Source organism: Pholcus phalangioides, unplaced genomic scaffold, assembly GCF_987345545.1.
Source record: "Pholcus phalangioides strain wild (caught in Gottingen) unplaced genomic scaffold, Ppha-v1.0 ptg000024l_1, whole genome shotgun sequence".
Taxonomy (NCBI): domain Eukaryota; kingdom Metazoa; phylum Arthropoda; class Arachnida; order Araneae; family Pholcidae; genus Pholcus; species Pholcus phalangioides.
The window spans coordinates 5,315,042-5,338,730 of NW_028301616.1; the positions used below are offsets into that span (position 1 = coordinate 5,315,042).

The 23,689-nt window shown below is 36.2% G+C and overlaps 1 protein-coding gene across 1 annotated transcript in view; it reads left to right on the forward strand.

The window, feature by feature from the left end:
• LOC149068622 (neuropeptide SIFamide receptor-like) overlaps nucleotides 1-23,689 on the forward strand; it is an 88,864-nt gene that overhangs the window by 13,026 nt on the left and 52,149 nt on the right. The window contains exon 2 of the mRNA XM_089251096.1: nucleotides 12,571-12,670. Within this exon, the coding sequence (XP_089107222.1) occupies nucleotides 12,571-12,670 (100 nt within the window). The remainder of the gene's footprint in view (nucleotides 1-12,570; nucleotides 12,671-23,689) is intronic.

Sequence of the window (23,689 nt, forward strand, 5' to 3'; positions counted from 1 at the left end):
TATTCACTATTTTACGTGCACAAAATACACAGAAACTCTGTTTCCTTCACTGGCTTCCGTTTCGTGTGTTTCTACTCAGGATTCAAATGCTATTCTCGTAAAATACGTGGAATTTTTAACGTTCATATGTTGTAAAGTATCTGGCACATTTGATGTCATTTATTACAACGGTTATTCATGTTGTTGCATTGATGCGATTGAGTTTTTCGCCGCTGTTTTCACCCGCTCGAGTGACGGGCATCTTTGCGAAACAGAAATAGAAACAATAGCGATAGAGTAGTGTAAAGATGAGGCCAACACTCGTGTCTAGGCTTGTCCAATACGTACCCAGGTGGTCATGGGCGATTAGTGTGTCCGCTCCACCATTGGCAATGATCGTCAAATGTTGGAGGATGGAATATTCATCGAAGGCTGTCTTTCGTATCCTTACCTACATATCTCTAGTCGGGACGTTCATCCATTCTGGATCATTTCGGTTATCCATCACATCGGCTGTTTAAGCTCATTATCATCCTGTGTTGATACCGATCGTGAAAGTCTATATCTTCCTCTACGTAAAATGTGTTTTACTGGATATTTGAAACAATTCAAGAGTTAAGAGTCAATACTGAGGGTGAAACGAAATCGATTTCACTGGGTAAATACGATCATTTCTCCTCACGGCTATTTATAGATTAATCCGTTCCCGATATGATAATTATGAAGAATTTCTAAAACGTGCTATCGTTTATCGGTTTTTGGCCGTAACCGCAACCGGATAAAGTGATAATTAAGAACGTATCTGAAACAGGTTGAATATTAGTTTTATTCAAATAACTTCCGGCAATGATAACGGCGAATCAGATAACGATTAAATCTATATAAATGACGCATTAAGGGACATAAAGTTTTGAAAATTTAAAAAAAGAAAAGAAAAACTTGTCATATTATTTATTAATCAGATGAGAATTGCGAAAATTTCATGTGTTTTCCCTTTCTTCAGAAATTTTTTTCCTCCCATTGCTCGCAACGCAATCTAACCCATAGAATTCTATGTTATACCCGTTGCTTCTACCGCCCCCCGAAATACTCCATTGCCCCCCCCCCCGGGGGACGTTAACGCCCACGTTGGGAATCACTGATATAGAGCAACTCAAGTTTTTGTTATTGTTGTACAGGCCCTAGTGTATGTAATTATTGTTACAATTTCAAATTTCGAGGGATAGCTGTATATGTGGAAGTAGAAATTATCGGTAGCAATACTAAACCCCGTGTTTGGGGTAAGAATTTTCTGGGCGTCAGGTCATACTAAATAACGCATTTTGTAAAAGAAGCACAAATCGCCAAAAATAGATTTCAAATATGTCAAAGAGGCATGTATTTTATTTAAAAAAAACTCTTTCTTCACACAATAAAAATGTAACTCGAATAACCCTAAAAATCACAAGTAATTATATTATTATAAAATTCAAATGACACTTCAAGCGTAAATAATTTTTTTTTTCACATAGAATAACTATTTGGGCTAGAATAGAAAGGAGAAAGAAAAGAAAGAACATTATTGGCATAAAAATGAGAATGTTGTAAAAATTTTGAATTTATCCGCTGAGTTGAATTTGATTTTTTTTTTATTTCGATGGTACCAGGGACCTTTTTTTCCGAGATGGAGGGTCCATTCTCTTTTATTTCACCTGCCCAGACCTGCTTCTCAGCGCACCGAATTTCGATATCTGTGAGGAATGACAAAGAAAAATGCTATCTTATTCACTTATTCAATGTATGGAATTTTTCGCTTCTCAGCAAAAAAAAAAAAAAAAACTCTGCGTACACGGAAGCACATTCTCAGACTCTAACCTTTCATATTTGGTAAACCTATTTACCTATATGATGCCTTTCTTAGTTACTTTCGACCATAATCGATAAACGGGTAAAAATAAAATTTTATCAGCGAAAATATGCCTTCTAGAAACTACTGGATATGCCTATACGTGGTACGGTAAGAAAGTGTAAGAAACATCATTCAGCTTGAATCCCCGCTGTTACCTATCAAATTAAACTGTTACAATTCCTCGATTGAAATTGATGACTGGTTCTTGATTAATGAGTCGTATGAAAAAAAATATCGCATGATGTTAAGTCAATATTTTATAATCAATAATATTATTTTAATTATTAGGTGAGCCTCCAGATTTTAATAGTTGCTAATTGTGTGTTGTAAAATATTATCAGTAAAACTCGCAGATTGTAGTCACCGCTAACTTTCCCTGATTCTAATCAAAAAGGATATAAAGCAGAAATGAACTGCTTCCGATCTATCTTCAAGTAGATAATACAATCACAGAAAAGAAGGGGGATAATATTCTCTGACATACAAACAATTACTGTTAAAATTTCGAAATAAATTTTTCTAATAATATTGCTCATAAAATATTAAATTATTATACCATATGGTTTTTTTCCCATGCGGCACATTGATCATAAACCAGTCACCAATTTCATTCGAAGAACTATAACGCTTTTATTAGATAGGTGGCAGCAGAGACTCTAGCTCAATGATGGCTCTTACGCCTTTAATACATATATTACTTGCATATTTTCTGGAAGGCATATTTTTGCTGATAACATCTTATTTTTACCGGTTAACGGTTACGGACAAAAAGTAAGTAAGAAAAAAATATTTTTTATCATGTTGTAAAGTTACAAAAAAATAAGTTTACAAAATATGGAAGTTTAGAATCTGATAACGACGGAGAAAACTTCCGTATACATAAAGTTTTTTACGGGGCAGAAAAAATTAAATCTCCCGCATCGTATAATGCAGCACGTTATTTTGTCATTACGCACAGATATCAAAATTCTGCGCTCAGACAAACGACAGGTCTGTGCAGGTGAAATGAAAGACAATATATATCTCCTACCTGTGAGAAAAATACTAAAGGGCACACATGTTTCGTGTAGGAATTTTTTTCCTTTCTCCGCGAGCATCTCGGTGCTCCTCAACTGGTAACTCACCCACTCATTTGGTTATTCATACTGCCACTCAAATACTCACTAACTCTATCGGGGTGAAATGTCAGAGAACGAAACTTCTGGGAGGGCTCAAATGTCAAGGGCGAAACGTCCTGGGGACGAACTATCGAGGCGAAACAACATCGGGAATGAGAATACACGTGTTGGGTCACCTGGATACCGATTCTTTAACTAGGTTTCCTGTTAACTATGCAACACAAGTATTTATATCTAGTATTTCTATATATCTAGCTTTTCCACCTATCAAAAGTGAACCAAACACGTTCATATTACGTAGCTGAATTCCAATCCAGTCAGCACGAGGAAATAGAAAAATTAAAGACCTGAAAACAAGCCATAAAATTTATCGAAAGCATTGACGAGAAATTTTTCTATGTTGTAATTTCAACACGAGAGAAAATCGTACTGTGTATTTTTGTTCGGAAACATAAAGCGAGAGGAGGGAACAAATCTCGTCACCGCTTACTTTGAGATGGAAGCGTTAATTAAAATGCCGCTATAGATCATTTGAGAGGGGGTCCTATTTGTTATTTGCGAGCACGAGACGTTGGTTGTCAGCGAAAGCTGTTTTTAAAAATTGTCGCGAACTTCTCTACGGACATTAAACGGGAGGGGAAAAGTTTAAAATAAGAGTCTTAATTAAAAGTCATTTTTCATTGAGTCTTCAGAATACCTAGAAGTTCAAGAGGTATTTGTAAGTTGTTAGCGTTATAATATAATAGGAAGTTAAAACGTGTGAGGTAAGTGTGAGATAAGTATATCCGTATATAAAACTATTTGTACACGTATCTATCCAGAGTATACACTCAATGATTCTGCAATTAATGTGCAAAGTATCCGTTTTATGGTAGATATCATAGAAACTAAAGTGCACTTCATTCCATCCCTCTGAAATTTATCAACCTAATCGAGAGTCACTAGTTATAATTATTTAATAATTAATCAATGAATAAGTAACCACTTTAATTAATTAATTTACTCCACACGATAAAAAAGCCTGTTTTAAATGAATCAATTAACCAGCATGAAGTTATTAGCTCCTGACTAATCGTAATTCATTAACAATAATTAACTGTTGGTACATTATCACATTTTAATGTCATTTCTGTCATTCTTCATTTTTGTCGTTCTTTAAGAAGTGTACTATCACTATCATAAGCAGCGACCGTCGAGAGCAGCCACTGCTCTCACTATAGTGATTATCTTTAGACTGATTCGCACAGGATACCGATCCATTAATTAATCGTTAATTATTAATTAAAGATTTCGCTTATATTATGTCGTACTTAAACTATTAAAAAAATGATAATTCATCGTTTCAAGAACTTCTTTCGATTTAGTATAATCGTTACTTATCGAAAGTTAATTAATTAACGATTTTGCCATAACTTATTGACGATTAGTAATAATGATGGTTAATCGTTACAAAATTTCATTAGATTTAGTTTCATCGTTATGCGGGGTGTCCCGTAAGTGCTAATGCTGCATTTATCTTATCAATCGTCCGTCGTAGACGTATAATTTCAATTTAAAAAATGCTCAAAAACGTTCAAAAAATAACCTTTACCAGTTTTGAGAGTGGAAATACAGAGCGTCAACAAGATAACAAATCTAAATTCTTATACGGTCCCTCTTGTCCTCCAATTATAAAGTTAATGAAATGGTAGTCCTGTATCTCCTGAGGCCAACAGAAAAAATTCCGTATTTCTAAAAGTGCACTACTAATATATTGTATAGTATAGTATAGAACCGAGCACGACCAGACTCTGTCGCTTTTGCGATATAAGGTCATTGATCGTTGAAGTTAGAGGACGGGGGAGGGCGTATAAAAGTGTAGGTTTTATATTTTGTGACACACCGTATTTTCACTCTTAAAACTGGAACAGGGTGATTTTCAAACGTCTTTTGAGCATTTTTCTAATCCAAACTATATTTTTATGACAGACGATTGATGAGATAAAGGCTGTATCAGCACTCACAGGACACCCTGTATAATCATCATTAATTACTTAACGGTTGATTAACGGTTCCGCTCTTATTAAGTCACAACTCAGTAATCCTTTTAAGACGTGTCCAGGACTTTTCGACCACCCTGTAGTTCCGCATGGGAAGTTACTTTACTGATTGAGAAGTGCTTACGCCATCTTTATCTTTGACCGAGTTGATAATTTCGAAATTATTACCTTGGGATGTGATTTATAGAAAATTCTATGGATTTTATTGATTCAAAATGGACGATCACGGTAAAGAGGAGAAGGAGATGATATATCAGGCTTTTCTGCTCAATGCAGCAAAGTAGCATCCGTTCTGCCCATCTTTAGGTGGTATCACAATTTGTTCCACTTCGGGTTTCACATATCCACTGGCACTGACAGGGATACTCATCAATTGAAAACCATTGGTCCCTGTGGGAGTGGTGCATTCACACCCCATACCGCTCTTAGGTTCATTCGATTGATGATCTCCGATGGCATCATTTCCAGTCGTCGCCCTCTGTTTCCGATCCTGCTTTCCGACGACCGATTCAACCACGAGGTTGTTCTCATCGTCGTTCATCGAATTCGTGGTGTAAAGAATGACCTGCATCTCCGGTATCATCGTGCAGAACATGAGGACCTTGATCTGGTTCTGAACCAGTTTCGAGACGTCGGGTTTCCTGCCGTGGTAAATGTCGGACAGAAACTCGAAATCTTTATCCTGGGAGGTTAGGTATGACAGCGGGTTAACGACAGCCGATTTGCTGCACTTGGGGTTGATGTAAGCGGCTTTGGCTCTCTTGAACCTCTCGTCGAGGATCCAAAGTTCATTCAATTTCTCAGAATAGAATTCGACTTTCCTGATTCCCATACGGCGGACCAGATTCTTGCACCTGGTAACTTCGGTCCTGGTTCCGGCATTGAAGGCGTAAATCATCCCATCGAAGCCATATGACTTGAGCAACGACGCCAAATGAGCCACCGTCAAGCCGTTTCCCGAATCAGCCACCAGTATGTCTATCTTACTGAACTTTTCGGGGATCACTGGCAGCTCACGAGCACCGTTGGTGTTGGCGAGTCTGCTTTCAATACTGCGGGAAGAGACCAATTCATTGTCCCTGCAGTTTTGCAGAAGGACGTTGAGGAAACAGTGCGGTCCGACGCAGGACGTGAAATCATCGACCACGAAAACGCTGTTGGATACCAGAGGTTCATCCAGGAGTTTCAGTGCCTTATCGCCACAGTTCACCTTCAAAACGTTGAGGGTATCCGTCACCGCATCCAGACCTCTAATCGTGACTCTGGCTTCGAATCCTGATTGTTTCAGCGTCTTGGCGACAGCTTCAACTTGACATTTCCTGGTGTCAGTCCAGCCAAATATCGCGGACTTTCGGAAATTCCAGAGTCTCTCGTATTTAGGATCGATCAGGAGATCCAGATCGCGGACGTTATTACGGGACATGATCGTTGACATTTCTCTCCAGATATCCATCCGCTTGTCGTTGAAATGGTTCTCGAGCTGAATTATAGCGGCGTCTTCCTGATACTTGCATATCCCTGGCATCATGTACCTTTCTCTCATGTCGTGTAGCAAGATGACGGCCAGGTTCTCGTAGTGATGCGAGTTTTCGTGGGGAAATATGCTTTCGATCTTCAGCACCTACGATGAATCAAGTCGAATAATGTTATGAACATTTTTTGACAAGGATAATTTCTTAATTATTATGATGTAACACACTGATTGATGATGATGATTTAATAACCTGGGAACCATATACCTACCCCCCCCCCCCGAGGCATTGGGATATTATAAGGGACCACGGTGGAAATTCAGATGAAAGGGGAGCCACGGCAAGAAGTAAAAAAAGACCATGAAAAGCTGTGAAGAGTTAAAGCTTTCATGTGAAATATTAAACTGGGAAAAATGTGACTACTTTCAGAATCCAGCAGAGTTTTTCACAGTACCAGAGCCATCTTCATCCATGTTCTCATTCGGGCTTGCCTGGGCCAGCCCTATGATTTTTGAATGTAAGTATATAAATATGCAAGATGTTACTTCCAGCTAACAAGGAAAGGGTCCGAAGGTGTCGTCCTCAAAAATTATGAAAAGTGTAGGTACATTCATCTCACTCAGATTCTAGCAAAATAGGTCATCCCAAGGTTTTTAGTGCCGAGGAAGAACTAGCATTCGCCAGTCACGTTGACAAAATGTGTGAATATGGGTTCTATGCTCGTAGATGAGAATAAGGAGTCCCTTCATAAAGCAAGAGGCCGCGACAAGACAATATTTACTGATGTAACACGCATTTTTAAGTGTTGTAATCTCACCTGCTTGTACACCCCTTCGTACTTGAGGGCATCGAACAGCAGAACGAGTGCTTCTCGGCGTTCCTTCGCTTGTTTCGGATTGTACGTTATCAAATCTTCGTGGATCAGCGGTGTTGGGAGCTTCCTACCGACGTGGAAAGCGATACCTTGGCTCCTAACTAGGTACCCATAAATCTGCGAGGCCCTTATGAACGCTTTGTACGAGTACTTACTATCTGAAGTGCAGTAACGACCGGCCCTGAACGTGGGAAGCGAATCGCAATCTTTTTCTACTTCTTCCATTACGACATGAAATTATCAAACTGTTCTCACTACGTGTATAAGAATTTACATCGCAGTGCTAATCTACATGGAAATTTTGGGGGTAATATTTGGGATTTAAATCAGTGAAGAAGCAAAACATAGTGTATTGTTTAGATAGCTTTCTTCTGCTTGGTGTTGCTAACAATAGGCTGGAAGTACTTATCATAGAATTTAGTTGGACGTGAGTATTAATATTGGTGCCCCATTTATTCGTAAATAGTTAAAAAATTCAAGGGATTGGTACATTTGAATGCGGTTTGCGGAAACGTTATTCTCACAAAGGAGAATTTATTTTGATACAGAAAAATGTGGTTCAAATGTTTGTCGATAGAGGCGCTGCATGAAAGCAAACCATTGTAAATAAGAAAATTAGAGTCCTACAAAATGCAGGGTGCGCAATTAATGACTCATTTCTTAATTCTTCTCTTACTGGCAACTTACAGAAAATTTTTATTGTGCTTTGTTGGCATTGTGAATAAAGAAATATTTGTGCAGTTGTTTTACTTCAGCCTCAAATCACCAACTGAAGTTTTACGAACGTTTCGGACACAGAAGAGATTAAAGAAAAATTCACGTCTAATCGCTCCTGCGGGACTGGTTTCCCCTGGACCTCTATCGACAAAAATCGAAACCAAATATTTTCCTGTACAAAAAAAAGAAAAATAATTCCCCTTTTGTGAGAATGACTTTTCGCAAACCGCATTCAAATATATGTATTCCTTCAATTTTTAAAGTATTTTATAATTTATGTAGTACAGACTGTAAGACAAGGGTGCACAACCGCCGTCCAGTGGGCCAAATGCGCCCCGCCAAGAGGTTTCATCCGGTCCGCGAAAGGTGTTCCGGTGGAATAATATCAGTAGTAAAAGGTTGACCAAATTTCTTCATAAAAAAGGGAAATGGGGATCTGTATTCGATATTTCCAGTTTTAGCCAAAAAATTGTACCACGACTCTAACTCTTGGCTTGTACAGTTCTCAACTTAAGTAAAAAAAAAATTATCAAAGGTAAATAAAATTGTCCACCATCGGTAAAATTGATGAAAAATCAACAGTTGTGGAAAATAGCGGGCTACCGCAATTCCCAACAGATTGAAATGTAATAAACAAAAAATAAAAACATGTTTTTCCACAAATACTGTATGTGAGAATGGCATATTAATTATCATAACTACAGTCATAATTATCATAACTACAGTCATAATTATCATAACTACAGTCATAATTATCATAACTACAGTCATAATTATCATAACTACAGTCATAATTATCATAATAACATGCGTAGATTATGGAAATAATCTCAATCCTTCATTTCAGTAAAGAATAAAAATTCAAGCTTCGTTAAAAGTACGGGATAAACGGGACTTTTTATGAAAAAGCCGAGCTACCAAAATTACAGGAATGTTCTGGAAAATGCTGTTCATATGGTCACGTTATATGTACCAGTTTCTGGCCCGTGGACTTGAGAAGGCTGTGCATCCATGCTTTATATCACGAAAAAGCTATGATTTTGTTAGAAAAAATTATAACAAATGAGTAAATTTCGGCTGTTTACGACCTAACAGAAAGGATTCATGTTTAAGATAAAGTCTAGAATATTTATTGCTGTTTTCTTGAGAGTAAATAATCATCACGCTCTAAGAAACTAAAATAACAATATACGATTTGTACGAAATTTTTTAGATAAGGAAAAACAAGGAAAAATAAACTGTTCTTACAACACGGAAAAGCCATAAAGCCAAGAAAAAAAAATTGAAATTTATAGTTCGAGTGACCAGAAGATTTTCTGCTGACTCTGATTCTTGGCTTGTATGTGACACATCATCCGTTTCGATGGATGTTTCGTACACACTATGGCCATTAAACCATAAACGTTTTTATGGCTTTAAAACGCCGCCTATTTTTGTTGCTGAATGTATCGTAGCAAATGAATTATTGTTTGATTTCTCTTAAGATGGGTTAGGATTCAGGCCCGTCATTTTTTTTGGAGAGGGGGGGGGTTCGGAGGGGTGTCCCCGGCCCTGAAAAATAGCATAGGAATGCACAAACAAGGAAAACTATATATACAGTGTGGTCAGAAAGTCCGTAGAAACTTTAAAAATGAATAATAACCGGAAAAATAACCGAAATAAAAAAAAGGTTTGCAGGGTTAGCATCGCTAGGTTACGGGAATTTTTTTGACAAGGAAAAAAAAAAGCTCAAAAAGAGCCAATAGGGGGCGCTGGTACGAGCGACTTCAGTGGAAATATGCAAATGAGACGGTTATAAGAACGTGCGCTCCTGATCCACAACCAGTTCACCGTTGTAAAACCGTGTATGCGGACCTGCTGCATTCTGCCGTTGCTGGATCCCCTGCAATGTTTTATTCCCTGCAGTGGTGGTCATGTGGAACAAATACTGCTGTAATAAACGATTTGGAGGCATTCTGTTCGTTATTTTCGTATCTTTTCTTTGACTCGTGTACGTCAGCGTCACCTATCGGCTGTTTTGAGTTATTTTTTTCCTGTCTTAAAAAAATTCACGTGACCTAGCGATGCTAACCCTCCAAACCGTTTTTTATTTCGGTTACTTTTCACAGTTTTAATGAATTTTTAAAGTTTTTATGGACTTTTTGCCCACCCTGAATTTTCAGATGATGCTGTAAGACCAGAATTATTCTTCAACATGAGAAGCATGTTAATGCTGTAATATTTTCAGACGATATTGTAATATTTGAAGACTATTTTCTCATATTAGCAGATTATTTTCTAATATTCGCAGATTATTCTTCAATATTAGCAGATTATTTTTCTATATTAGCAGATTATTTTTCAATATTAGCAGATAATTTTCCAATATTAGCAGATTACTTTCTAATATCTGTAGATGATGCTGTAATATTTTGCAGTTGATGCTGCAAGTCACAAATTATTAAACATGAACAGATGATGCAGGAATATTTCCAGATAATGCTGAATCGTGCCAAGGATGATTCTGCAGCTTTACAAAACTCAAAATATATTTAATTTTTTTTAATTAATTCATATAAGCTACGAGACAAAAGGAATTAATGTGTTCGGATGTGAAATTTCTCAAGTCGTTTTGGCCATGACAGGTCAACTTTCCCGGACAATCCAAATGTGGTCACTTCTACCTTCGTTATTCGATTTTTCCCTTATCTTTGTACCTAATTCAGCAGGGCCGACACATAAAATACTTGAATATTTTCCGCAAAGACGAAACCTGGAACCGAACAAACAATTTCCACCGCGCAAGAGTTGCTTCTTCATTGCATTTTCTCGGAATTCATTCTATTCCATACGCTTCGAATTGCTTCCTGCTTTTAATATTTTCCTTTTTCTTTTGCTTTCCTCTTAAAAACTTAGACTTTTTTTTTGTCTTTCTTCCTTAGAGGATTCTTTTTTTTTAAGGAAACTGTTTCAGTCAGTTTCAGTTTGTCTCCAAACAAAATGAAACAGAATAATTTCATCATCATCCAAGTAGAAACAAAAGAATTTACCAACGAAGAAAAAGCTCTGTTTTCGACATTTCCTTTTTTTTTGTATCGTTCTGGAATATTCTAAAAGAAAAAATATATATATATATATATACATATATATATATATATATATATATATATATATATATATATATATTATTTTTATTTCATCTTCCGTCTGGTTAACCACAGAAATGATTTCTCGAGAGAATTATCGAAAATAAAAATCCTGTATAGGTAAAAAAATATGAGATTTTCCTTGAGGTTATGGTATTGTCATTAAAAATATATAAAAAAAAAAACTTTTACTGAGTCGTGTTAGATTTTTTACGATAAAATATAGATTTGTAGTTATATTTTAAGGTAGTTTTACTCGTTTTTTAGCACAAGTGAGTTTAGAGGAATCGAATTTAACGCACGTTTTGTAACATTAAAATAAATTTAAGGTACAGATGTTGTATCTCAATAATTATTGTCATTGTATGTTTAAATTATATAAAGTAAATTAAAATCTTTTGCAGTGACAGTGAAGATTCCGGGAAATATTGTCGTTATTACCACGTTGTTGTTGCAATCGAGGTTGATGATTTCAAGCCCATTTAAGAATGAAAACTAATCAGATCTAATTAAATACTGTACTGTGCAAGAAGTTGTTGTTTCATTATGATCAGGGTGAACGTATTTGACTGATAATAATGCCCGGAATTGGGAACATACGTACGGGACATCGCCAATTATTGCCGCAAATATTGCAAGCGATCGGTGAATTTGCCAGTTGTCGCATATAAATAACCTTTGGCGATAAATAAAGTGACGCTGGCGAGTTGTAAATGTGTATTCCACTAAAAAGAATTGAACATTTTAAATATGTGAGATATTTTAACTGTGTCTACACCATTTTCAAACAATATATTTAAACTAACAATAAAAACTTTATATTTGTTGTCATAATTATCAGAATATAATTTATAAATTACACAAATTATTCTCGTCTCTGATTCCAGTGAAGATTGTGAAATAAAGTGAGGTTCGTGGAAAAGAGAGGGGCATTTTTACAAAACAGAAAAATAAATTTTAATATCTCATACACGGGTCATATCAATGAGAAAGTTGGAGAGACAAACATGTAATACTTTTTTCAATGTTAGGTATCAATAGAAGAACAGATAAATGTTGCCTCGATATGATGTGCTGGGAATTTATTAGGGAAATGCAATAAAAACTGAAGCAAAAGCGGCCAAAAATATGTATTTATAAAAGAGATCGTAGCATGTTTATGATCGTTATAAGCAAGATTCATCAACATTAATCGCTATGGCAATCAGCTAGGACCGCCAATTATTGATGTTTTAGCCGAGTTGTCGTTATAACCGACTTTGACTATATTTAAAGATTGCAGATTAGAAAATACAATATGTTACTCAATTGCAATTACTTTATTGTGTTTTTAATACTTTTTGTTCTTCCGTTTCCAGCATGGGTACTAGGGCCATTCACGTGCAGGGCAGTATCGTATCTTCAAGGCGTCTCAGTCAGTGCATCGATCAATACTCTAGTTGCTGTTTCAGTTGACAGGTAAGAAAACCGTATATGATTAAATTAAATGTACAGAAATGCAAAGCGTACTGAAAAAGTTCTTTGCATCAGAAATGACTTACGGACGAAGAGAGATCTGCTGTATCATGGAATTGAATTATTATATAATTAATTAATGAGTTTAATTAATTATGGAATAATATTAGACTTGCTACATTAAAGTGATTACGCCCAGTCAGATGCAAGAAAAACCAACGATTGAAACTTGGAAATTAAAATTTTAACATTGCCTGCAATCTGAGACATGCCATCTAATGAAATTTGTTTCTAATTTGCTGAAAAAAATGTATCGTGGAATTGAATAAAAATTTGCTGAGTTATCGATGGTTAAAAAAATCACTGCTCAACACTAATTTCGTTCTCGAAAATATTTCAATGATTTTAGGATGATTTTGAGGAGCTGATTTCGAATCTGACTTTGACAGAATGGCTCTGATTTTAAGGTAAAGTGAAAAATAAATTGCAATTAGTAATACCATCAGTCACATACAAATCACATAGAAACTGTACGTCAAAAATACAGCAATTCATTAGCAAAGATATTTCAGTGATTTTAGGGAGCTGATTTCAAATCTGGCATTGGTTTTTCCGAATTGGCTCTAGCTTTTGAGATAATGCATACTTACAACAATGTGATTCGTATGCTGCTGATGGTATTACCATTAAAATTTAATTTTCACTTTTTCTTGAGAACTAGAGCCAATGTGACAGAATCAATGCGAGATTCGGAATACACAGCCCCAATATAAAATTTCCTTAAGAACATAAAAAAAAACCTTTTTTCTGTTGAACAGTGAAATTATTGATTTTTGTGACTTTTTATGCGATGAAATTGCAAAGTCTAAAAATAAATGCGGATATTTTTGTCACAAAAAAACTCAATAACATAAATTTTGTCAAGGCAAATGTTTTATCCATGATACGGAAGAATTTCTTCTAGTGTAACAGAAACAAGTCAACTTGACTTATTGACATGTTTTGAATTGAGGTCCGTTTTGGAATTTTAGTTTGGATGTTTCAATCAATTATCGTTGCACATGCTGCTATTTGTTGCATAGGATTCGACGAATTGATTGGTGATAGGAGAGAGTTTTCTGTGCACCCAGTGTATAAAATATAGGGGAGTTTCACAAATGGTGCCTCAAACAAAATAAATTTTAACGTTTATCCGACAACTAAAGTGAAATATGGAAAATGATCAACAACAGAAGATAAATTCAGCTGTGATATCGTGAAACAATATTTTGAATGGATATATAAAGAATATTTACTTTTCTCTTTGATAGAAAAAATGTCGGTAAAATATACTCATTTGATTGTTCGTTATGCCAAAACGAATTTACCTACAAACTTCGGCAGACTACCTGCATCAGGGAGTGCACAACCTCCCACAAATGCGGCCCGCCAAGGGATTTCATCTTGTCCGCAAAAGGTGTTTCGATAGAAAAATATCAATATTTCTTTCAAGAAAATCAGGAAATCGCGATGTGGGATATCGCCAAATAAAAATTGTCAAACGTAAGTAAAGTTATCAATTGCAGTCTAATATTGTCAAAGACAAGAAAAATTCTCAATTACACCATGAAATTATCAGAGGCAAGTAAAATTGTCAATTAGCGAAAAAAAAGTTGTCAAATGCAAGTAAAGTTGCTCATTTTGGCCAAAAGAATTGTCAAAAAAAGAGAGAGAGAAAAATTCACCAAAAACCTATACTATTGACCAATATGTAAGATGAATATATTTATATGACGATAATTAATTACGATGGATTCATATTTATAACAGTACGACTAAAAAATAATGAAAATAATTTTAATTCATGATTTCAAAATTTCAAGTAAAGCCTTGTTGAAAATAAGCGAAAAGACGGGACGATTTTTAAAAGAAATTGGGACGACCGGAATTTTCTGGAAACAATAAATAATACTAGTCAATAATAAATAATACTAGTCAATAAACAATAATACTAGTGCATATAGAAACGTCCTCTCCACTTGTCAATACAAGATTCATCGAAAGACTGGTTATTTGTGGAGATGAAGATAACAAGGAAGAAAACTAATAGGTGTCACGGGGACTCGAACCCCGGTCTCTCGCTTGCCAAGAGGACGTTTCTATATGCATATGGCCATCTGGTTGGCCTTTGTCATTCACGAGCTATTAGTTGATTGTTGACGCCGTCCATGTACGGTGCCTTTCTACATATATATACGCTCCAAGGTTGAAATATTCTATCTGCTTCTATAGCTTATATGGTAGAGCACTCGTTCGGCAAGCGAGAGACCGGGGTTCGTGTCCCCGTGGGGGCGGTGATGAATTTTCTTCCTTGTAATCTTCATCTCCACGAATAACCAGTCTTTCGACGAATCTTGTATCTAGTCTCAACAGTCATTTTGTATTTGACATGTGATACGTCAATTCTTATGGAGATTTGGGTATGTATAGAATACACGAATCTGATACTAAAAATGCGCTAACACGTAAGCTTTTTATGTAATTAAGATTTTTAAATATTTTTTTAAAGATTTTTGGGTTGGTATTTAGTGCCAAAATACATTTATAAAATTAAATCTGTTTGTAAAGATTGTTTGTAATCACACATACTAAACAGTGAGTGTAATTTCGAAAGCACTGAATCACAAATATCAGAGGGGAGTGAATCAGAAGACGTACGATATTCAGAAGCGTGCAGACCTAATTATGACACATCATTTAACTTCATGGAGCATAAGTCGTGATTTTGTTTTTCGATTTGAAGCTTTCCATACAGCAAGCTGGATTCTTGAGTTTAAAGAGTGATTTCCTTGAGTTTCTGCTGAAGGAACAAAGATTCAAGTTTCAGATCAAGTAGTGACTGTTTTTCTGTACATTTTGAAATGTGGAATTCAATGTATGTGTACTTCGATGTAAAAGGGCTGATGATGGAAATAGGTGTTCAGTATAACCCACAGGAGTGCTGACTTTTTATGGATTCAAGTATAAGCAGCTTAAAAGCATTATTATTGCGTAATGGTAACGACTTTCAGTGCCCGTGGCTTACGCAGTGGACAAAAGAGAGACCATATGAAGGGAATAACTCTGCTGCTGGAGGCAATCATATAGGAAGATCATTGAGTGCATATATGTTGTGATGGTTGCTGGCCTTTTTTACATGTTTACATGATGGATTCACAAAATACTGCTGCTTTTTTTTCTGTCCACCTTATGTGCCACTGGCCGCACGTGCAACTTTTCTCCCTGGTCATTGGGTTCAGCTATCCATTTTTAGTCAAATGGCTTGTACGTTACTTCGACTTGATAGCTGTCTTCATAGGGAGAACGACGCGAGTCGTTCCCACCCATCAAAGAAAATATCCAACCACGAGCCGCCACTACTTCATCAAACACCAAGTCTGTCCAGTATGCAGTATGAACCCATACTGTAATTTACTGCCATTAATGAGATGGGTTGGAAATGAAGGCGCTGTCTATCAATGGTTGCCTCAACTTGGTTATGGGAAAATATTTTATCTACATCCTCCTTGTGGTTCAAACCCGGGACCATGACAGCAACCTTCACGGTGGTAGACGAGCATCATACCACCACTCCACTCAGGCGCATGCGCGTCGCCAATTCTTCGGATTTCTTGGCAATAGGAAGGACAATAAAACTATGTTTCTATAGAGAGTGATTTGTTAGACAACACAAAAACATGGGATCCAAGATGTCACTAAAAGTTAACTTTTACTCTGATTTCTTTCGAAAATTTCAGGTGCGTTTAGTGATGAACGTTTTTTCACCGAAGCATCCTTACTATGGAGCATCATTATCAGATACAATGGATCCCTTCAATGATAGGTTATTACTGTTGTGTTTGTAATCAGGGAGATTGGTGATCCACTTCACAAATCTCTCATCTCATTTTTTCAAATCAAATGCACCTAAAACTTTTCAAATTTATTATTAAGTGCTTTTGTAGAAATATCAACTGGAAAACATCAGTAAACACTCTGAGAGGTTTTTTTAAGTTATTTAATGCCAGTCAATATTAGCTGATGTTGTATTTTTGTATTGTTTATCTCCGAACTATGAAACAAAACCGATTGTTTTCTTATGAAAATTTATTTTAAAATTTTCATAACATTCTTTTGTGTTTTTCTGTTGAAATATAGAGAAAGAATGCAAATTCCACGAATATTTCTTTTTATCAAATCAAAAAATTGGCGAGTCTATTTTAAAAATGAATAGATGAATTCGTGTGCTGTATTGTCGTCGGAAAACGGTGAGCTTGAGCTTTCAGACGGAATTAAAAAAATAGTTACAAATCCTTGCAACATATGGCGCTTAAATGTGTAGAACTAAATCGATGCCAAACTAACTTACGACACCCGTTTTAGAATAATTTTTCATTCGCAGCAACAACATGGTGTAGTTCTCCAGAACAAAGAGATATGCCACTGAAAAACTCATGTAAATGTCTAAGTTGGGCTGAATTGAATTCAGACTGTATTTCGCAGAGTTAAAAAATTATTTATTATTAGATAGCAGCACTACGAACGAAGTCTGCGAGAAGTAATGTCTGAATTGCAATAATGATGTTAGTCTTGAGTTCATCTGTCTTACGGTAAAAACCCGAAGATTCTTTGTAAACTATTCATTTCGGATTTCACCGTGTCAAAGCCTGTTTTTAATGAATCAATAAACCATCATGAACTAAAAAAATATTCCTGATGCTTATCAATTTATTAATAATTCTAATTACTGGATTAAGTAATGAAAGTTAATTAATAATTATAATTATTTAGTAACTTTCTAACAAATGACGCTTATTAATATTTATAAGCATTTAAGTGAAAGTCATTTTGTGATGACCCTATTTTATTAATTAAATGACTCAACTAAATAATTGACCATTAATTAACTTTTAATTACCGTTGTCAAAAAAATAAGCGTCAGACTCTGATAAATTCATGATAGTCAACTGATTAATTAAGAATTGGTTTTTTTAACTTAGGCGAACAGTATATATGAACTTTAAATCAATTAATTAATTAATTTATGATAATTATTGTTTGCATAGTTAGCGTCGGGAACTAAAGAGTTCGTGTTGGATAATTTATTCATTTGTAAATTATCAATTATAATTATTGAAAAAATATAATTATTATTAAATGAACGACAGGAACATGGAACATCAACTGATTAATTAAAAACAGGCTTTGACTCGGAGAAAATCCGAAATGAAATTGTTAACAACTTTTTTTCGGACTTTTACAATCTCACCTTGGCAAAACCCAGGTCTTACCGTCAGACCAGACACGACCAGGCTCTGTCCCTTCCGGGATATAAGCCTTTTACCCTTGCTGATCGTCCTTACACCTAGGTCTTACCGGTAAATCGTAGGTTTTATCAGTCTTCGGGATTAACGCAGCATGCCTCATTTTTATAATACCCCAAAGAAAGAAGTCCTGGGGATACGGGTCCTTTTCCTTTATTTAAGATTTTTATGAACACAGTACAAAACATTTAGGGGCTAAGCAAGCTTGTGAGCCCACAAAACAATATTCGATACATATCTGTCGGCATAAATAATAACGAGAGAATTTAAGAACATAAATAATAACCAATCGGTCAGAGAAGCGGCCTATGTTCACGCGTAATGACACGATCGAGAAAAAAAAGCAGTTAAAACATGAAAAACCTTATTTTAACGTGCGGTATCATTCATCGCTGTTCAATAGTGAAATGAATTGAGTAACAATGTCTATATGTGTACTTTGGAATGGAGTAAAATAGACCCTACAATCCGACGGCATGATGTGACTTTATTTTTCATCATGCGAGAGGCTATTCATGAGCAGTAGGAAGATTTGTAGTGTACCAAAATTTCGGCTTATCTTGAAAATATGGCATAACGCAATGATCCCCGTACGATTGATGAACTCCAAGACTAGCATCATCAATATCAAGCACTAATTCTGGGAGACTTTGTAAAGTCTCGAGCAATCTGGTAAAACAAATGTGCTAAAATATCTGTGAAAAAGGACAACATTTTCAACATATATTTTATAAACTCCAAGTTTTTTTTTTTAAACTTCTATTAATGCTAACGTTTCAATTCATAACTTTAATCTGTTATTTTTTTTGTTAAATAGTGTTGGCTCCCAAGGAAATGGCCGCGGCCTCCATTCAAAGTATTCCGGGCTTTTTCTAACGTTTTCAAACAAACTTTATTCGAACTTATAACATTAACAAGCGTAGCCTAAATACGACTAATTCCGTCTACCATCCCTCAATCAATTCTCTCTCACACTTTTTAAATTTTTACGTTCTTACAAATCGCTCGTTTGTTCGAGCACAAAGTCACGTTGCATTTCTTCCTTTTCAGTGGCTATTCAATAGCTTCCTACAATAGTGTATATTCATTTGAAAAAAAACCATGTTGGTGAAGCTATTATGTGCGCGAATTTTGAAACACCCTGTATATGGTACTTTCAAAATTTGGTCACCTTTTAATCTGAGACGTTCCCGCAGGATTCTATGAATTGGTATCTGAGACCATACCACGTTATTGCTGCGAATAATAACGTGATCAGCACGTATTCCCAAGAGATCTTTACGATCTGTCCAGGGAAGTTGTTAGTGTTGCCCGATCCGGGATTCGAATCCAGACCTGCACAGTCAGAAGCTAGCTCCCTAACCACTGGACTGCCAGGCGGCTTGGCGATAATCGGATAATAATTCCGCTTGATAGTTGTTTTGGGATTGCAGCGATGTCTGTTGAAAAAATTTATAACTGATTGTGAGATTATATATACAGTCAAACCTCGTTAATGCGTCACTCTTGGGAGAGCAAAAATATGACTTAGTAAGCAGAGTGACTCGTTAAACGGAGTAAGCCATAGGCTGTGCCAATTCCTGCCCGAGGACAATTGGGACTTCCTAAAAGTGACCCGGTAAGCGGAGTGACGTGTTAACCGAGTGACGCACTAACGAGGTTTGACTGTATATATGTCTGACTGAAAATTTACCGTTCATGAACCACTTGCCTGATGGATTTTTAATTTTTGTCTGTACAGAAAATGTCAATTTCTTTTCATTCTATTCATATGTCTAGAACTAGGAATAACTGACAATTACAGAAAAGTGTATAGTTAATTTTTTAATTTAAAAATCTTAAAATTTTGATTCACTTATTACCCTTTTTTTGAAATTTAGAAAAATTGAAAAGCTCTTATTTGAATGTTTTTTCATGCAGTATAAATAATCTAGTTTTTAGATAGATTATGTAACTGAACTAGATTATGTGTCTATGTAATTAGATTATATATATACAAGATGTATCTAGATATCATAATATTGCGGTTGCATGGAGTCATATCGTTTGTGCAGATTTAAATGTTTAAGCTGAGTTTTCCTAGGAGCAGGTTTCTACAACGCACAGCGTGAAAACACTGATTGTTAAACAAGTCATCAAAGTGCCACGTGAAAAAAATGCAATAAACGGTGCACTTTCTATCGCTTCTCTTTAATTTTGGGACATCTTTTTCCGTTAATTAAATTTATGACGAATCAACGTTATGAATTCCTCCATTTTCCACTAACCATTCTTTTTAATTTTTGGCACAACCATATTGTTGTTGACGCTTTTCATGCACGTTAGTGCTACTGCTTTAGAAGAAACGGGAGCGAAATTGTGAAATAACGAACACAACGTGTGGTGTAAGGTAAAGGAAGAAGTATCACAGAAGGCGAAGTATCACTTTTAAGAAAATATCGATACAGGTTTTCACAAGAATCAGACGTGACATTAGTAATACCTCATGGGGGAATAATCAGAAAAGTCGTGAAACTAACCAAGCCACCGCCTTGAAAAACAAAAAAGAAAGAACGATTACACTTCGTGAATATCAATTGAAACGAAGCTCCTTATACATTATCCAGAAACGACATTACAGGCAAATAGGTCAGCAGTAGCAATAACACAGGCTTCCTAAAAAAAGCTTTACTTGATTTCATGACCAAATCCTTCCAGAACACCTACACGTTATTTGAAAATGTAATTCCAGTAACTTTATCCAGAAAGTCACGCATTGCCAGGAGACTTTTCCTAGAAAAGTTTCAAAATTGGTTTTTTGTTATAAATGGTTTTTGACAACTAACGAAGAAAGAAACCGGAAAAAAAATTGCAATTATGTTAATTGTTTTTTTACCAAGTGGTTCCCAAGTGGAAAGTCATTTCTTGAAATTATTTTATTTAAATTGACGTATATACCTGGTGTTATTACAGTAGAACTCGGTCATTAGGAGAAACGAAAAGTTTTAGAGTTTCCTCGTAATTATCTTTAAGTTAATTTTTTTTTTTACCTGAAATAAAAGTTCAGCCCTGGGTGAGAGAAATGAGTTTTTTAAAAAGGACCCATAAATAGATTCACGTGTTTGGTGTTCCTAAAGCTGAAACGTGCTCAGTTGTCAGGTTTTATCAAAGTCAAGTCCATACGTTTTCAGGAAACTTCCACATTCTAGTCCCGCTGCTACCAAATTTTCCCATACAAGTTCTAGTTACTGAAAAGTATAACATTCAAAACTATTCTTATTTTAAAATGACCAGTTAAAAATTTAATCGATTCGATGGACCAAAAAAATTGATTTTAAAGTAAAAATCGTGTATGCGAGATTCCCAGCCCTAGTATTATTACGCAGAATGTAAAAATGAATCCACATCCCTTTATTTGGCAATGCTGATCTCGAATGGTTTTCTCAACATGGTTTTCTAACATACACTGCTGGTCACCCAAATTGCAACACCAAGAAAGACAAGAGATATCGCAACAATATTTATTTTGTAGATAACATGTTGACCAAGCATCAAATGATTAAATTTATAGACTTCTGTGAAGTGTGGTTCCTGCCAAAATCAGTAGCCAGAGTAGCCGCCATTGTTGGAGATTACCGCTGCCACACGCCTCGGCATTGATTCAAAGAGACTTTGGATGTGTTCTTGGGGTACAGCAGACCAAGCAGCTTCCACGCGTTGCCAAAGTTGATCTGTGTGGCAGCTGGGGATGTAATCTGGGTCAATCGTTGAGCAACCATGGACCACATGTTTTCTATCGGCGAAAGATCCGGAGAGCGAGCTGGCCAGGGAAGCAATTCAATCTGGCGATTGACGAAGAACCTTTGGACAATGCGTGCCACGTGTGGTCGCGCATTATCCTGCTGAAATATGGCTGTGGGCAAGCCCTGAAGGTAAGGACGGACAACTGGCTCCAACACCTCGGAGATGTAGCGCCGGGTTTTTAAAGTACCGGCAATTCGTACTAGAGGAGTGCGAGAGTGATATCCAATACCGCCCCATACCATAATACCCGGTGCAGGACCAGTGTGGTGGTGCATAACGCAGCTGTTCAGCATCCTCTCTCCACGGTGTCTCCAGACTCGAATCCGACCATCGTGGTGTTGCAGACAGAAGCGTGACTCGTCAGTAAAGACAATTTCATTCCATTGTGCCGTCCACATCCTTCTTTCATCGCACCATTGGCGCGGAGACGTCTGTGGTTCTGCGTCAAGGGTAGACGAAGCAATGGACGTCTTGCGGACAGACCACTCTGCTGTAAACGGCGTCGAATGGTACGCGCAGACACTGGATGATGCGGTACAGACTGAATGTGCTGTGCTATGGTTCGTGATGTGGCTGAGCGATCCGTCACTGCCATACGCACAATACGCCTGTCGACTACCGATTTCCCTGAAAGATAATCCACAATCTCGGTAGGCCACTATCCTTCCTCTGTCGAACTCGGATGCTTGATCAAAAGATGATCGCTGTTTTCTACGAGGCATAATTGATCGTTTTTTTGAAAAAACCACAAGAAAAACACAATTGCCGTACTTCAAATCGTCGAAATCTCCAAACCTTAAATAGCGCTTTGAAGTGGCGCCACAGGCGCGCGTGATGTGCGTCTGCGCTGAAATTCTAATCATTTGCATATCTCACCTCCGCTAATGCATGTTGTAAATTTCATATTATTTGCATGCTTCCTTCAGGGTGTTGCATTTACGGTGGCCAGCAGTGTATTTCATGTGAAGGCAATGTATAATATATGTATTTTGAGCCCGTTTCGGCATTTATGCTTGTATGTAACTCCTGGACATTCTAATTTTTATTGTGAGCTGAACTCAAAGGTACACACGCCTTCCTATTTCTTGACAAATCAAGCAAGAACGATTTTTGACACTTGGCATTTTAGAATGAAATACCATGAGTGGAGGAGATATATTACTGCGCATTCTTCACCAATGATAGAAAAGTAGGTTGACAAACAATAAATGAAATTTTTAAATCATTCAAATCTACTTATTCTTACATTATACAAATGCAGTGTGTTCCCTGAAGTGCGACATCTCATATGTTTCGAAATACTATGAATAATTTGATATTAATAATAATAATAATAATAATATCAATAAAATATTTTTGTCATGTAATGTCATTCAAGTTACCCCTTATTCGCTTAATGCAACCTCTCAAAATGTTCCTCCTCTGGATATTTCAATCATTTGCAATGCTTGACAGAACACAACGGACCGAGCACGACCACCGGAGAGAATTCTTGATTGAGGGGAAAAAATAATTGGGTGTCTCTATCATGGGAACTAAAGAATCCCCAGTCATGTATGTGCATTCATATACAATTACCCCCCCCCCCCAAGATTTCCCCTTTCATATATTACGTTCTTTCCTCTTAATTAGAATGATTTTTGAATTTCGATAATTTTAGTTGAGCTCAGGAGAAACAGGGCAACGACTTTATAGTTGGAAGTTGAAGGGAATTGGGACCATGTAAAAGAGAAAATTTTCTATCTCGGTAATATACGGCCCTAGTAGAAGAAATTACATATTATATATTATATAAGTGTGTTATTAGGATACTTAAGTGAAAGTAGTTAAAGTAAAGACAGGGTGTCTCATAAATTCGTAAATACGTTAAAAAATTGAAGAAATTTGTATAATTGAA